This window comes from Stenella coeruleoalba (genome assembly GCF_951394435.1).
Source record: "Stenella coeruleoalba genome assembly, chromosome: 15".
NCBI classification, from domain to species: Eukaryota; Metazoa; Chordata; class Mammalia; order Artiodactyla; family Delphinidae; genus Stenella; species Stenella coeruleoalba.
In genome coordinates, this window is record NC_137161.1 from 16,161,728 (window position 1) to 16,175,976 (window position 14,249).

Consider the following 14,249-nt stretch of genomic DNA (forward strand, 5'->3'; position numbering starts at 1 on the left):
CCCAAAGGATCCAGAGAGCCTCCAAGAGAAGATGACTTCTGAACTGGGTGCTAACGCAGGAGCAGGAGTCCACCAGGTTGACAAGGGGGAAGGGGCTTCCAAGCAGAGGGAACAGCATGCGGTGGTTCTCCAACAGGGGTGATTTTGACTGGGGGCTGCTCCTAGAGGCCAGGGATGATGGGTAGAGGCCAGGGATGCTGCTAGACATCCTCCACTGCACAGAACTGCCCCCACAACAGAAACTGACCCGGCCCCTAATGCTGGTAGGTCCAAGAATTGTGAAACGCCACGCTAAAGCACGAAGGGGTGAAACATCATGGCGCCATATGCCACCTTGGGCTGATTCCTTGGCTTCTCTAAGCCTCAGTTTCTGCATCTGAAAAACGGGGATAAAAATGCTGCCTACTTTAGAGGGTTATTGGGAAGAGGCAATGGCACCACATCTGTGCACAGCAGGTGCTCAATAAATAGCCCTATCTTTTCCTGCTTTGAACAACCCTCAAACTTTATAGCAAACCCTTCTCAAAAGAGACAGCTTCCCTGGGTTCCAAAGAAAACTGGGACATGGAAAAGAATACGTTTTGTTCTTTCCCGACCTTCCTCTTCGAGAAAACCATGAGTCTTATCTCTCAACGGACGTGAGCCTGTGCGTAGAGAACTAGCCCGTGTGTTGGCTTATCACTGGCCTGAGTTTTAACAGGGACTGAATTTTTATGGCTGCGTTATAAACCTTTGCAAAAACCATTTTTAAACTAAAATACGCTGACAGGTTCTTAACTACTATAGCTACTAAATTAAGCATGAGGGATGGGGGTGGTGGTGGGGTGCAAAAGGAAACAAAAGTGCCCTGAAAGAGTCAGTGGAGGTAAAATAATGTTCATTAAAAATAGAAAAACAAACACACAAAAACATCTTTTGTGTTCAACTTCATACTCGTACATCATAATGGTTCCAGTAAAAGGCCATTTCCCCCTGAGATAATAAAAGAATTGAATTTTTCCTTATCGGTCATCTATTTTTCTAGCTGAAGCTATTACTCCCGCTCTGGGGTTGCTAGGCAACAAGAAATATTAATAGCAGCTTTTATTAGCTTAGCTTTTGCAGCCGAGTACCAGAATGAGAAAATGGGGAACATAAATGTGTTACATAAATCTTTCAACCTTTCAGAGCCGGTGTTAGTCTCTGTTTTCATAATGATTTATTGAAGTGATGGTTCATTTATGAGAAAAAGGAGTACAGGATAAGAAAACGGAGCAGTCCCCTGCAGGAGTGTTTGAAAATAAATAATTATAGCAGGGAAGCAAAAGCTGTTTAAAGCCATTTTTCCGAGTTTTATGAAATGTAAAAAGACATTTCTTTCGCTTATTGCCTCTAAAAAACAGGGGGAAGGAGTTTCTTATGGACTCTGCGGAATATAAAGAAACCTCTGGACTCCGGGTCCCCCCGCCCCCGTGTAGGATCCTCAGAGGCCCATTTCGGACATAAGTACCCCACTCCCAACCCCAGAGGGAAATTAGCCAAAAACATGGCAACCAGTAAAAGTTCAGGCTGTAGACGCCCTTGCAGACACCCTACTTTTACTAAGATGGATTCTTCCCCTGGTCACGCAGCCAACAGGAGTTGGGTTCGGGGCCCTCGCTTTCTTGGCAAGCAGTGGAACTGTCACTTTGCTGTTGCTCTCAAGCGCTGAGCCTTGACCAAGGCCCTAGTTTAATGACTATGCCCATCCCCTGTCCACCCCCAGCCTCTGACCTGCCCTCCCCGACACCCACCTCTTGGACCAGCCCCACGTTGGCAACTCAGCCCAACAACGGCTCCAGCAAAGCCGACCGCAGGCAGGTCAGGCTGGACAAACAGAGATACCCAAACCTCATCAGTAAAATGAATAAATTAATAAATAGAGTAGCTTACATTTATTGAATGCCCACTGTGTGCCAGGCAACTGGGCACTTGCCTACATCTGATCATTGAATCTCCATAAGCTCCAATAAGGCAAGTAACACTACCTCCGTTTTACATATGAAAAAACCTGAGGCGCCGGGGCAGTTAACCCCTGGCTCTGGGTCACAGGGTGGAAGGTAACAAATGGTGGAACTGCGTTTTAAACTTAGGTTGGCCTAACCCCAGAGCCCACGCTCCTAAATACTGGGTAATACTATACATCAAGGAAACAAAACACACACACACACACACACACACACACACAAAATATGATCACAAATTCCTGCCCTGCCCTGCATTCATGCCCTTCTGCAATGTGACTGCCATTTCTCCCTTCAAGAGGTGGGGTCTATTTTTGGACATTAGCAAATATGATGCAAGCTGAGGTTTGAAGTGGTTGCACATCGGAGCCTCTTTCTTGATGCTCTTGGGAGCCCTGTGGCCATCACCACATGAACAAGCCTAGGCCACCATGTGACGAAAAACCTGTGACCACGTCATCCCCATTGACCCCAGCCAACTGCTGAGATGTGAACAGGGCCATCCGAGGCCACGCAGCTCCAGCCAAGCTGCAAGCTGACGGCAGAAGTCAGCCAAGCCAGTCCAGATCAAAAGAACTACCTTGCTGACCCACAGAAGCACAAGAAATAGTAAAAGTTCATTGTTTGCTTTAAGCCACTAAATGTTGGGGTAGTTTGTTACACAGCAAAAACTAACTGATTCAATTGTAAAACAACGACAACAACGAAAAACAAATCATGCATTAAGGGCAATAAAATGAATGAATAGGTTGGACTAGGCGGGGGCGGGGTGGGCAGGGAGAGGTGTCTCTACTGGTCCTGTGGCTCAGAAGACCAGATGACCAAAGGTTGGGGGTCTTTGGTCCCTTTTTCTTAGATTCCAGAGGGGATCCCCTGCATCTCAATTTGTGAGAATCAAATAGAGGGAGACCAAGTCTCCTGGGTGGAGAAGGAATAAGTCAGGGAAGGGAGGAGGACAGAGAGAGGAGATTGGAGGGGAAGAGTGAGAACAGAAAGAGAAGGGGGAAGGAGGTGGGGGGGGATGAATATTAAGGATCCTCCCCGGTCAATACACAGGCCCTGCCCATAAGCTCTGAGCCCTGCCCCCAGCCTCCGGACCCTAAGTCAGGGCTGCAGGCTCTTTCACGGGAACCACCTCCAAGGCAAGGGGGTGAAGTGCAACTAAGAAACTGCCCAGCCCTCTCCCCAAAAGCCCCTCCTAGGATCCTATCCAGGAAAGACCCTTCACTTGGTATGGCCCCCAGCCCTCTCTGTGCAGGGAGAAGGTCCAGCCTTGGCGAGACAATTTGCGAGAGAGCCCTAGAACACAAAGGGTCTAAAACTACCAGTCTGGCACTCAGGATTTTAATCCAAGTTGATAAGTTTTGAGCCCCCCAGGCCAGTGGCATGTGTTGCGGTGGTAGCAGGGTCTCCCCAACCCCAAACCTATATGCTTACCCAGAGTGTCACAGCTGGCAAAGCAATTATCCCCATTTTCCTATCTGTGAGTTCACCAGAGATGGAATCCCAATCTGCATTCTATAGATGGGAAAACGGAAGCTGGGAGAGAAGTGACTTATCCAAATTCCCAGAGAAAGCGGTAAAGGAGAGTCGGTGCTGGAGGAGAATGTTCGAACGACGGCTGTGCGCCACCCCTGTGCTAACTGAAGCCCGAGCCTGGACCACAGAATTTTAGTGACCCACAGGGCTCATCTTAGGGAGACCCCACATTTCCCAAATCACCGGAACCCATGGCTGATTCTGCCAGAACTCACTTCCCATCGAGCCCCGTCTCCACCTGCCCAAGGCTCTCCCAGGAGTGTCTCTAGTCTCGAAAAAGGTACAGGTTCCCCAGGAACTTATCTGGGGGCATCAAGCTTTGTCCCTTCCCAGGATAACTCCTCTTCTGGGTAAGCCAGGACCGTAAGCTCGAGCATTTCCCAAGGACGACTGCAAAGTAAATTATTTCAGACTTAACAGAGGCTGCGTAATAAATTCCACTCTTCTAGTTTCTTTGGGTATTTTAGAAACTGATTTATACATACAATATCTCTCTCAAAATGAGACAATCAACACAGGATAAAATTATTGAGTTATGAAAATAGGGGTCAGATGGAGGTGCGGTGCTTTAAATTAAACTGGCAAAATATATCTTTCATACTAAATTGACTTTTTTTGTCTTGGAAATGAATGTTTAATCAGTTAAGATGCTGAAGTCGAGGGAGAAGCCTTAAGCATATTTAATTTTGTAAAAGGAGCCCGCTGCTCCTTGTATAGGACTCCCGCCGGCAGCCATACCTTTAAAGCACAAGAGCCGACTCCCATGCATGCTGGGAGACCACGCGGGCCGGGCAGGAGACCAAAAGGAATTGGTGGCCTCTGGCATCAGAGCCAAGAGGGCCTGGCGTTAATGAGATGGCTGCCAAACACCTTGGCCTCATCCACTGCTCCAAGGACCCCATCCTTGACATCTCAGCCTGTGCAGAGAGCACCTGAGGCATCCTGGTCGTTGGCGCATCCTCTGTGCCACTGGTGACCCTGCAGCCGAGCTGCTCCAAGCCTTGGGCACCTGCTAAAACTGAGAGGTGCGTGGTAGACAGCTGCAAGTAAATTCTGGTTTTGTGACCTAATAACTATGTTATACTCATTCATTCATAAAATACATAAACTACTAGTGTCAGGTCATCACTTCCTTTAGGAAGCAATAACCCTACATCTGAGCCAGCTGCCTCTTCTAGGGGGACAGAGCAACATGCACTGATTCTATCAGAGCATTTACTGCATTTTCGAAAATGGGCTCTTCACCTGTCTCTCCACCTGCACCAGGAGTTCCTCAAGGGCATTTTGTAGATCCAGAGTTCAGAACAATGCCTGGTACCTAGCTGGCTCTCAATCAAGGCTGATCACTGTGGTTAAGTCCAAAAATGGCCTCTTCAAGACATCAGATTCTAATCCCTGGAACCTGTAAATGGTACTGTATTTGGAAAAAAGAGTCTTTGCAGATGTGATTAAGTTAAGGCTCTTGGGATGGGGAGATGATCCTAGATTATTCCTAAATGCCCTAAGTACTTAACCATCCTTATAAGAAAGGCAGAGGGAGATTTCACTGACAGAAGAGAAGGCGATGTGATGACAGGCAGAGATTGGAGTGAGGCAGCCACAAGCCAAGGACAGCTGGCTATCACAAGAGGCTAGGAGAAGTATGGGACGGATTCTTTCCCAGAGTCCCTGGAGGAAGGTCACTCCTCCTGACACCTTGATCTTGGTCCAATGATACAGATTTTGGACCTCCATCTTCCAGAGCTGTGAGAGAATAAATTTCCGGTGTTTTTTTTTTTGGCGGCACGCGGGCCTCTCACTGTTGTGGCCTCTGCCGTTGCAGAGCAACAGGCTCCGGACGCGCAGGCTCAGCGGCCATGGCTCACGGGCCCAGCTGCTCTGCGGCATGTGGGATCCTCCCGGACTGGGGCACGAACCCGCATCCCCTGCATCGGCAGGCGGACTCTCAACCACTGCGCCACCAGGGAAGCCCAATTTCCGTTGTTTTTAAGCCACCGAGTTTGTGACAATTGCTAGAGCAGCCACAGGAAACTAATACAATCACCTACCTGCTCTGAGCCGCCATTTCCTCACTGCAGTCGTTCCTGCCTCACTCGGAACTTGGGAGCATTACGTGGGAAAATGTTTGTAAAGCCTCCTGCACAATGCTTAACATCTAGAGGGCGCTGACACAAATTCCAGCATCACCCACATAGCAGCACATCCATACACACAGACACACACCTTCAAGCTTCAGCTCAGACACATTTAAAACAATTGTCTTCAAGGGTGCTTTGTCCCTCTTTGCCATATAGTCCCAATGGATGGACACGTTCTTATTTGGTTTCTTACTTGGTCCGGCAGCCTTCCCCTGGGGAAAATAGTTTGGCTTATCTTTCATTTCATAACGAGGGAATATAAAACCCAGTGAACCCTTGAAAACTCTCACTAATGGAAGAATTAAAGCTATCTGAATTTGTGAAACATCTTAAACATGCACTAGTTTTTAAAGAAATCTGGAAAGTGGCTACAAAGTACCTATTTGGACTGAGCCCAACAAAAGCATTTTCTAGGAGGAAGGATCGGGGTGGGGGGGTCATCTCTGATAAACAGATAATATCCTTTGTAATTATCAGAGCTATTATAACCAGGTGGCCCTACCAAGGTACCTGTGAGTACCTGCAGTCTGTTCCTTTAGGTAAATGAGACTAATGGGAAAACACTGCCATTGGGTTACAGTGGGAATTCATTTTTATGACTAATAATAACAATAGCAAACATTCCCTGATTGTTTACTCTCTGCCAGACATTTGTTAAGACTTTACATACATTATCTCAGATACACGTCACTGCAAGAAAAGAGGACTGAAGCTCAGGATGTGGGACCAGGATTAACACGGGTCCGTGGGATGCCGGAGCCCACGCATTTATCACTAGCCCACACTGTCTCCACTGACCACCAGCATCCCAGACCAGCGACACCGTGGACCAGAACTGCAGCTAGACGCACCCCTTATCCACGGCCCTCCCCAGGGTACACACCAGAGACGTCTGCAGGGCCCCGCCCCTGCCTCTGTTACCATAAATCCCGAACCAGGACGGTCTGGAATTGTGAGGTTTTTGTTAGGAAATTAGCTGGGCAAGCAGCTAAGGTAAAAGGGTTGTAACAAAGTGGAATTAAAACCACATGGCTGTGGAATCCGCAGGTCTAGAGAGGGAAGGGGAAGCGGAGAACCTGCATTATTGATGGGCTCGTTCCTCAACAAATGGAGCATCAATTTCCATTGAGCACTTTAGTCAGACCCTGAACAATATAAAATGTGGGGCTTGAGTTGGCTTCCTCCCTCCCTCCCTCTCTCCTTCTCTCCTTTTACGTCTCACTAGGTTCGAGAAAACAAAAGTGACGCGGCTCTCAAAAGTATACATAGAGTACACCAGGATTTTTTTTTAAGCAAGGAGATTTGGTGGTAATAAGAGTAAACAATAAATAAATAAAATACAGTTAAGACTGTTAGACGATAAACTGTATACCTGAAGGTCCCAGGCATCTGCTAGAATTGGGCCACATATTTGGCCATGACCTCTGAGCAGCCTCTGCAGAGATAAACATGATCCATCCAACATCATGTGATTCTGACGGGAAATCAATTTAGTGGCCCCTCCTCCCCTCCATAGGTGTGTTTGTGACAAAATCAAGGACTTGCTTCCTCCTGGACACAGTGGTGGGTCCAGCCACGCTGTCATGGTCCTCCCTGGAAGACCCAAACTGTCACCTGCCAGAGACATCAGGGAAGATGTTGGCTGCTGGAAGCCTTCATGCCTGCTGCGCGGATGACACTAACGATACTGCTGGAGTTCCTGGATCCAGCTATGCCTGAAACCCTTTGTCCACCCCTGGATATTTCAGTCTTTTTTTCTGCATCAGCTCATTTGAGTTTGATTACTGTCACTTAGGAATGAACTTAAGGGTTGTGACTAGCTGTGAAGGAAAAAGCAAAAATAAACACACATCACAGTCATTCAGGAGAAGTACTAGAATTCCCTTAAGGAGATTTTCCCATTGTACAAAAAAATCTCTGCTGATCTTCTGTAGGTCTTGATTGTTCAAAGCAACCATCCATGCTGAAGAATCATACATTTCCTCAGCATGTATTCAGGATCTTCATGATCAGGCCCTGCTAGTTTTCACTCCTCTCTCCCTATATAGCTCCATGTCCCTTCTCTCCAGCCCAATAAAAAGAATGACCTACATGCCACTCCTAAGCACAGCATGAGGCTCCTGCCTCTTGCTTTTGTACATGCTGTTCCCTCTGCCTGCAAGGTCCTTCCCTTCCCTGGTCTGCCTGCCAAATTCCCACACATCCTCAAAACTCTAAGTCAGTAATCACCCTCTTCCCTGCTAGCTGAAGCAATACGATATTTTAAAAATAATCTGATTCTATTTATATGAAATGTGCATAACAGGCAACTATATAGTAGATCAGTGGTTGCCTAGGGCTAGATGATGGGGGAATTTGGGGATGATGGTTAAAGGGTATAAGGTTTCTTTTGGGGGTGATGAAAAGGTACTAAAATAGAGTGTGTTGATGGTCACACAACTCTGTGAATATTCTAAAAGCTACCGAACCATATACTTCAAATAGGTGAATTGTATAGTAGGTGAATTATATTTCAATAATAAAGACTTTTTTTTTTTTTTGGCCACACCAAGCAGCTTGTGGGATTCTTAGTTCCCTGACCAGGAATCGAACCCAGGGCCCCTGCAGCAGAAGCACAGAGTCCTAACAGTTGGACCGCCAGGGAAGTCCCCCTCAATAAAGTCTTTAAAAAATAAAAATAAAGATGAGACTATACTATTAAAAAAATAATAAAACAAATAATACTGAGATATTATAAACTCAGCTTCAGAAATAAGTAGTGTGAGGACATAAATTTCCCTCCATGCCCACCCCCAATATTCTGCAGACCCCCATGCAAGTAACCAACCGAGCGCAGACCCTGCCCATGAGCAGAGGGTCCTCAGCAAGGCACTGACATGCTGCTCCCCATCAACTCCCTTTCCTGCTGTAACCAGCAGGAACCATGGCAGGTAAAAGGGACTCACCGTGGGCAGCTGGCCTGATAGCAGGTGGCTGTCCTGGGCCAGCATGTTGGACACCATGATGGCTGGGAGGTCCATGGCCTGGTAGGAGTAAGCAGGGAGCAGCCCGTTGGGCGTGAGGCCGTGGCACAGTGAGTGGTAGCCGGCTTCGTGGTCCCCCAGGTGCAGGAGGGATGGCTCGGGGAGGTTGGGAGGTGTTATTGGGGGGATCTCATAGTCTTCGTTGCTCTCGTTCTGGCTGTTGTAGGTCTAAAACATCAAAAGGGCATGTTGTTGAGGGTCAATGTCTTACAGCTGCAGAACAGGTTTGACAGCACCAAAAATAGCAACAATGATAACCCCTTGGCAAAGGAGAGAGGGGATGATCCCTCTGCAAGGCACACAGTCAAAATGGCCCAGTCAGACTCCTGACCCATCCCCAAATGGGTGCTTCCTCCTACTGTACAGCCTGTATACAGAAACCTGCCCTCCTGGAGAATGGGGTCAGCTCCTGTTCACCTGTTCTTCTCTGTTTTCCCACCAGATCTGGCCCCTGCAGCCCACCATGAATCCATCTGTCCACACCCACCCATTTTACAGATGGAAAAACTCAGGTCCAAGAGGAAAGCGGCCCATGCAGGGCCAGTAGAAGAGCTGGGAGTGGAGCTGAAGTATCCTGACTCCCTGCCCCATGGTCTTCCAGGGCAGCTGGGCGACCTTCTCTTATATGTTCCCAACTGGGTCCTCTCTTGGTCTTTCTCATCTTGGTAAACGGTAAAAACATTCCCCCAGGAGCACAAGCTACGAGCCACACTGGACACCTTCCTTTCCAAACATTATTTGTTCCTTTTTCCCACCTCACTGCACTGACCAGGAAGCTCCATTACAATGCTGAATAGAAATGGTAAGAGTGGACACCCTTGCTTTTTTCCTTATCTTAAGTAGCTCAATATTTTTACCACTAAGCATGATTTGCCATAGGTTCTTACAGGTATTTTATAACAGGTTAAGGGCATTCCTTTTTCTTTCAGTCTTGCATCAAATTTTAATTTTATTGAATTCCTTGTCCCTGCATCGACTGAGAGTCTCAAGTGACTTTTTCCTTGAATTCAGTTAATATGGTAAATTGCTACACTCGGTTTTTCTAATGTGAAAACAACCCTGCATTTCTGGAATAGACCCTACTTGGTCACTTTACGCATGATTAGATTTTGATTGCTGATATTCTGTTTAGGATTTTGGCATCTAGTTCACGAGTAAGATGGGCCTATGATTTTCCTTTTTCATACTGACTTTGTTGGGTTTTAGTACCAAGGTTATGTTAGCCTGGGGAATCATTCCTCCTCTTCTGTGCTCTGAGAGCGATTAGACCTAGGAGAAGAGTTATGTGTGAACTGCAAGACGGATCCAAGAAAACATGAAGGAGAAGTTTCAAGGTATAGAGGACAAAGTGAGGGTGTCTAATGGACATCTGTTCAATCAGCCTTCTGGAGGGAGAACAGTGAGAATGGGGCAGAGGAAAAACTGAAGAGACAATGGTTGGGAATATTCCAGATGAAGGACACCAAAGGTCCTGGTGAATATGATGGTAAATCTTACAACAGTCATAAAATATAATGTGTAGAGAAGGAAAAAAACATGAAACCACAACAGCATACGAGAAATAAATCTTCTAACATCCTTATATTCTTTGGTAAATTAAGTATGTGTATTAAAATAGCTAGGGCAGTGGAAGCCCATTACAATATCTGGTTCTTGGTGGGTAGGCTCTCAGTAAATATTTGTTGGATGAGGTCACTGAGGGGGCGGGGATGGGTAGAATTCGAGTGGAGTTATGGTGGGAAGAAGGCCCACATGGTCTCTAAAACACCTGCTTGTTGTTAATGCCTCTCTTCTCGGGCATCTGTGAACCTCACCACAATTCCTGGGGAAGAGCCCTAGGCTGCCCTTTATAACCACAGAAACATGCTCCGAGAGGGTAGTGCCTAGCCACACTCATGCCCCCACCTTGGACCCAGAGCCCAAGCCACCTCTTGCTTCCTGGCTCCCTCTGCAGGGATCCTGTGAGATTATTTCACGGGTAGGCAAACAGCAGGCCAGGAAGCAGTGACCCTGCTGGTGGCAAAGGGCATCCGGAGCCATCAGGAATAGGATCCAGTCTTCTGACCCCAAGATCTGGCTCCTTCCTACCACATGAAGTTGCTTCCGAGAGCTGGTCCAAGCTGGACCGTCCCCTGCCTAGTTGCTCTATATGCATACAACCAAAGTTATATATCTCGTACTGCACGATCTTAGCCTGTCATTGCTCTCTCTCAGCTCAGTTTCCACACTCGCACAAAGGGGGACAGGGGATGGGCCCATCCACCTTTCAAGCTCCATGGCTAAGTATACACATTAGCTGTTCTATCGATATCCATGGGATTTCAATCCAATTTGATGGGAGTCCCCCAGCTGGTGCCTGGGAGTAACAGAAGGACCAGGAGAGGGCCCAAGGAAGATCCCGTTTCTCCTGATCAAGCTTGACACATAGGTGGAAACCATGTCCTGGTAGGTCTCAGCTCTACCATAAACAATTTCCTTGAGCAGTTTTTTCAATCAGGGAATATAAATATCTAACATTTATTGAGCATATGGTATGTGCCAGGTGTGAGCGCTTTACAAAAGTTTAATGCATTTAATTCTCACAACATCGTTGTGAAGGAGGTTCTGTTATTATACAGCCATTTTATGGACAGAGACACTAAGGCACAGGGAGGGGAATTCACCTGCGAAAGTCGCACAGTTAGAAAAAGGTCTCGCTCCCTCCTCCCCTAATTTACACTGTCTGCAAAGGAAGGCAACGCTTTCTAGTCTGTGACTTGGACCCTGAGACTCTGGGTCCTAACAATCCTGAGAGGCAGTGCCGATCAAGGCCAAACTGAGGGCTTGGGCACCAAGAAACAGGCTTTGGTCCAGCCTTGTTATTGATGAGCTTGGGAAAGTAACTCCTCGCACGTTTTCTACACAGGACCCCAATGCAATGCTCTCCCTTACGGTCTCTTACCCAGAATATAGCCCCCATCGCTAGTTACTGATCACCCAGTATATGGTGGGTGGTTTATGTGCACATCATCTCTCATTATTTTTTCTCCGTAATTTCCTAGGTGTGTAACAAATGGTATGTGTCTCTAATATCCCAGCTGTGTCTACAGTGACCTCCTATGTCTCCTTAATTACAAGTGTGTGTCACCTATGATCTCCCTAATTCCCCAAGTGTGTCTAAACTGACCTGGGACATCCCTCAAATTCCCCAGGGAGGTCTACCTTGATGTGGGTGTCTCCCTAATTCCCCGGGTAGGCCTGCCCTGAACTATTTCTCTTCCAGCTTTATTAAGGTGTAATTGACATATACATCTCAAATTGTTAAACGCATCCTGTATTTATCCTCATTCACAGGTCAAAAAATAATCCCCATTCACATGTCAATGTAATTGACATGTAAATCTCTAATTGTTAAACGCATCCTGTATTTATCCCCATTCACAGATCAAAAAAATCAAGATCTAGAGGCTTCGCCCAGGTTACAACTAGGAGGTAACTGGGTCTGATCCGTATCTTCTCGTATTGCTGTGACAGTAGCAACCTCTTTAAGGACCCTCCAAGCATCAGTCTCCCCCTCTGAGTCTATGTCCACTCTGCTCCCAGTGCCCATTCCCCAAATAAAGACCTTCTGAACACTCCCTGCCTAAACACTAGTATGTCTCTACTGAAAAAGAGACAGAAAGAGAGAGGTCCCTCCAAACATCTTAACATGGTCCCCAAGGGTGATGAAAATGCTTCAGATTGTATTTTGATGCATTTTGGTGCATATATGTGGGTGTTAATGTAACTTCACCTTTACGTGCCTCTCTTCCAAGACAAGATTCCCAAAGGTCAAATGGTATAATTTTGTGGTTAAGGATATGAACGGTACATAAGTTGGTGAAGGGAGATGGATTGCTCTAGGGAGCAGAGAGGGGAAAGGGGAGAAATACCCCCAAGAAATCAGAAATGGCTGGAGAGAAAGCACTCTGTACCCTTCTATGCCTGGCGCCTCGCTAGTAAACCCCCCACCCCTGATGTGAATGCAACCATCCGCCCCGTCTGCACCCTCACCAAGACAGCTGAGCAAGGCTCTGGCCAAATTTCACCAGAAATCACGCTCACCAGCTCTGCGCGGGATCTTCGTGCTGCTGGGAACCGCTCCCTTCCACCTTGTTAATCTCCACGATGATTCTCCCCTGAGTAGTCCTCTAACTCCCTTTCTGCCCCTTTGCAGATGACCAGTCACCTTCTACTTCATTCACAGGGAAAACAGAAAATAGCTTCCAAAATGTCCTGACACCAGAACCACAAACCTGCCCATCTGGCACCAACTTGCCTCCTGTTTTGATGCCAGAAGAGCCATCCCTACTTCTTCCAAAGGCCAGTCTCCCTACGTGTGTATGAATGGTCCTACCCCGTCCTTCCTCCCTCTGCCCCGAGGACCTTGGTCATTCCATTAACCGTTCTTGTTCCTGGCTCTTCGGCCTTCCCTCCCTGCTGGACTGAGACATGCTCAACTCTCTGGTCTTACACACCCCCCATCCCTCTGCAGCTGCCACCATCTCTCCTCCGGTCCACACCCATCTTCTGGAAAGGGCTGTCCTCACCCATCGGCTCCCCTCCCTTATCTCCCATTCACTCCATAGCCCACTGCAACCTGCGTTCTCTTCCCTCCATGCCCTCACCAACCAGTGAGCTCCATGGCACCAGATCCAACTGGCTTTCTTTTCCAGCCACATCTCATCTGTCCCCTCAGCAGCGACAGTCCAACGAATCCCTTTCCTTCATCTTGCAAACGTCCCTCCTTTAGCCACCAGGACCTCGTGCTTTTAGTTATCTGCCCACCTCTTTGCTTCTCTGTCTCCAGTGTCAACTCCTTCTCTGCCAGCCACGTTGGAGTTTCTTGGGTTCAGTCCTGAGTGTTCTGCTCTTCCTGCCCTACACCTTCTCCCCAGGTGGACCTCACCCAGTCTCAGTTTCAACTTCCATCTTGATGCCGCATTTCCACCTCCAATTTTGGTCACTCATCTGAGTTCCAGATCTGAGCATCTAAATGCCTACTCAATGCTCCCACTTGATGTCTCACAAGCATCTCAAAGTGAACATGTGCAAAGCTGCAATCACGATGCCCCTTCCCCCAACCTGCACCTGTGTCTCCCTCATCCTCCACCCAGTTAATAAAGCCACGAACTGGGGGCTTACCTTCAGTCACCCCTCAAGTCCAATGAAACTCCTCTGAAATATCTTTTAAACCTATCCATTTCTCTCCATTCACACTATCTTGGTCCAGGCCACCACCATCTCTTACCTGGGGAACTGCAACAGCTTCCTTACTGGTCTCCCATAGCCCACTCTTGTCCCCACCAATCCATTCCCTTCATGCAGCCAAACGGGTCTCTTGAAAGATGATCATCTCACCACATAACTCCCACGCTTACAAGGCTTTGACGGCTCCCCTCTGTCCTAGGATAAAGTCCATAGAACCAAACATGGCTTGTAAGTCTTCACCTGGCCTGGCTCCCATCACCCTTCTAGCCACAGGGACCTTTCCTGCCTCCAGGCCCTCACACAGTCTGTTCCTTCTGCTAGAATGCTTTGCCCGTCAC

At 47.6% G+C, this 14,249-nt stretch overlaps 1 protein-coding gene across 2 annotated transcripts in view; it reads right to left on the bottom strand.

Moving 5' to 3' along the window:
• Window positions 1-14,249, bottom strand: part of TOX2 (TOX high mobility group box family member 2) — a gene marked incomplete at its 5' end in the record, with an annotated part of 131,415 nt that overhangs the window by 37,574 nt on the left and 79,592 nt on the right. For both annotated transcript variants that reach the window (XM_079945392.1, XM_079945393.1), the window contains one exon: window positions 8,605-8,850. In XM_079945392.1, the coding sequence (XP_079801518.1) occupies window positions 8,605-8,850 (246 nt within the window). The remainder of the gene's footprint in view (window positions 1-8,604; window positions 8,851-14,249) is intronic.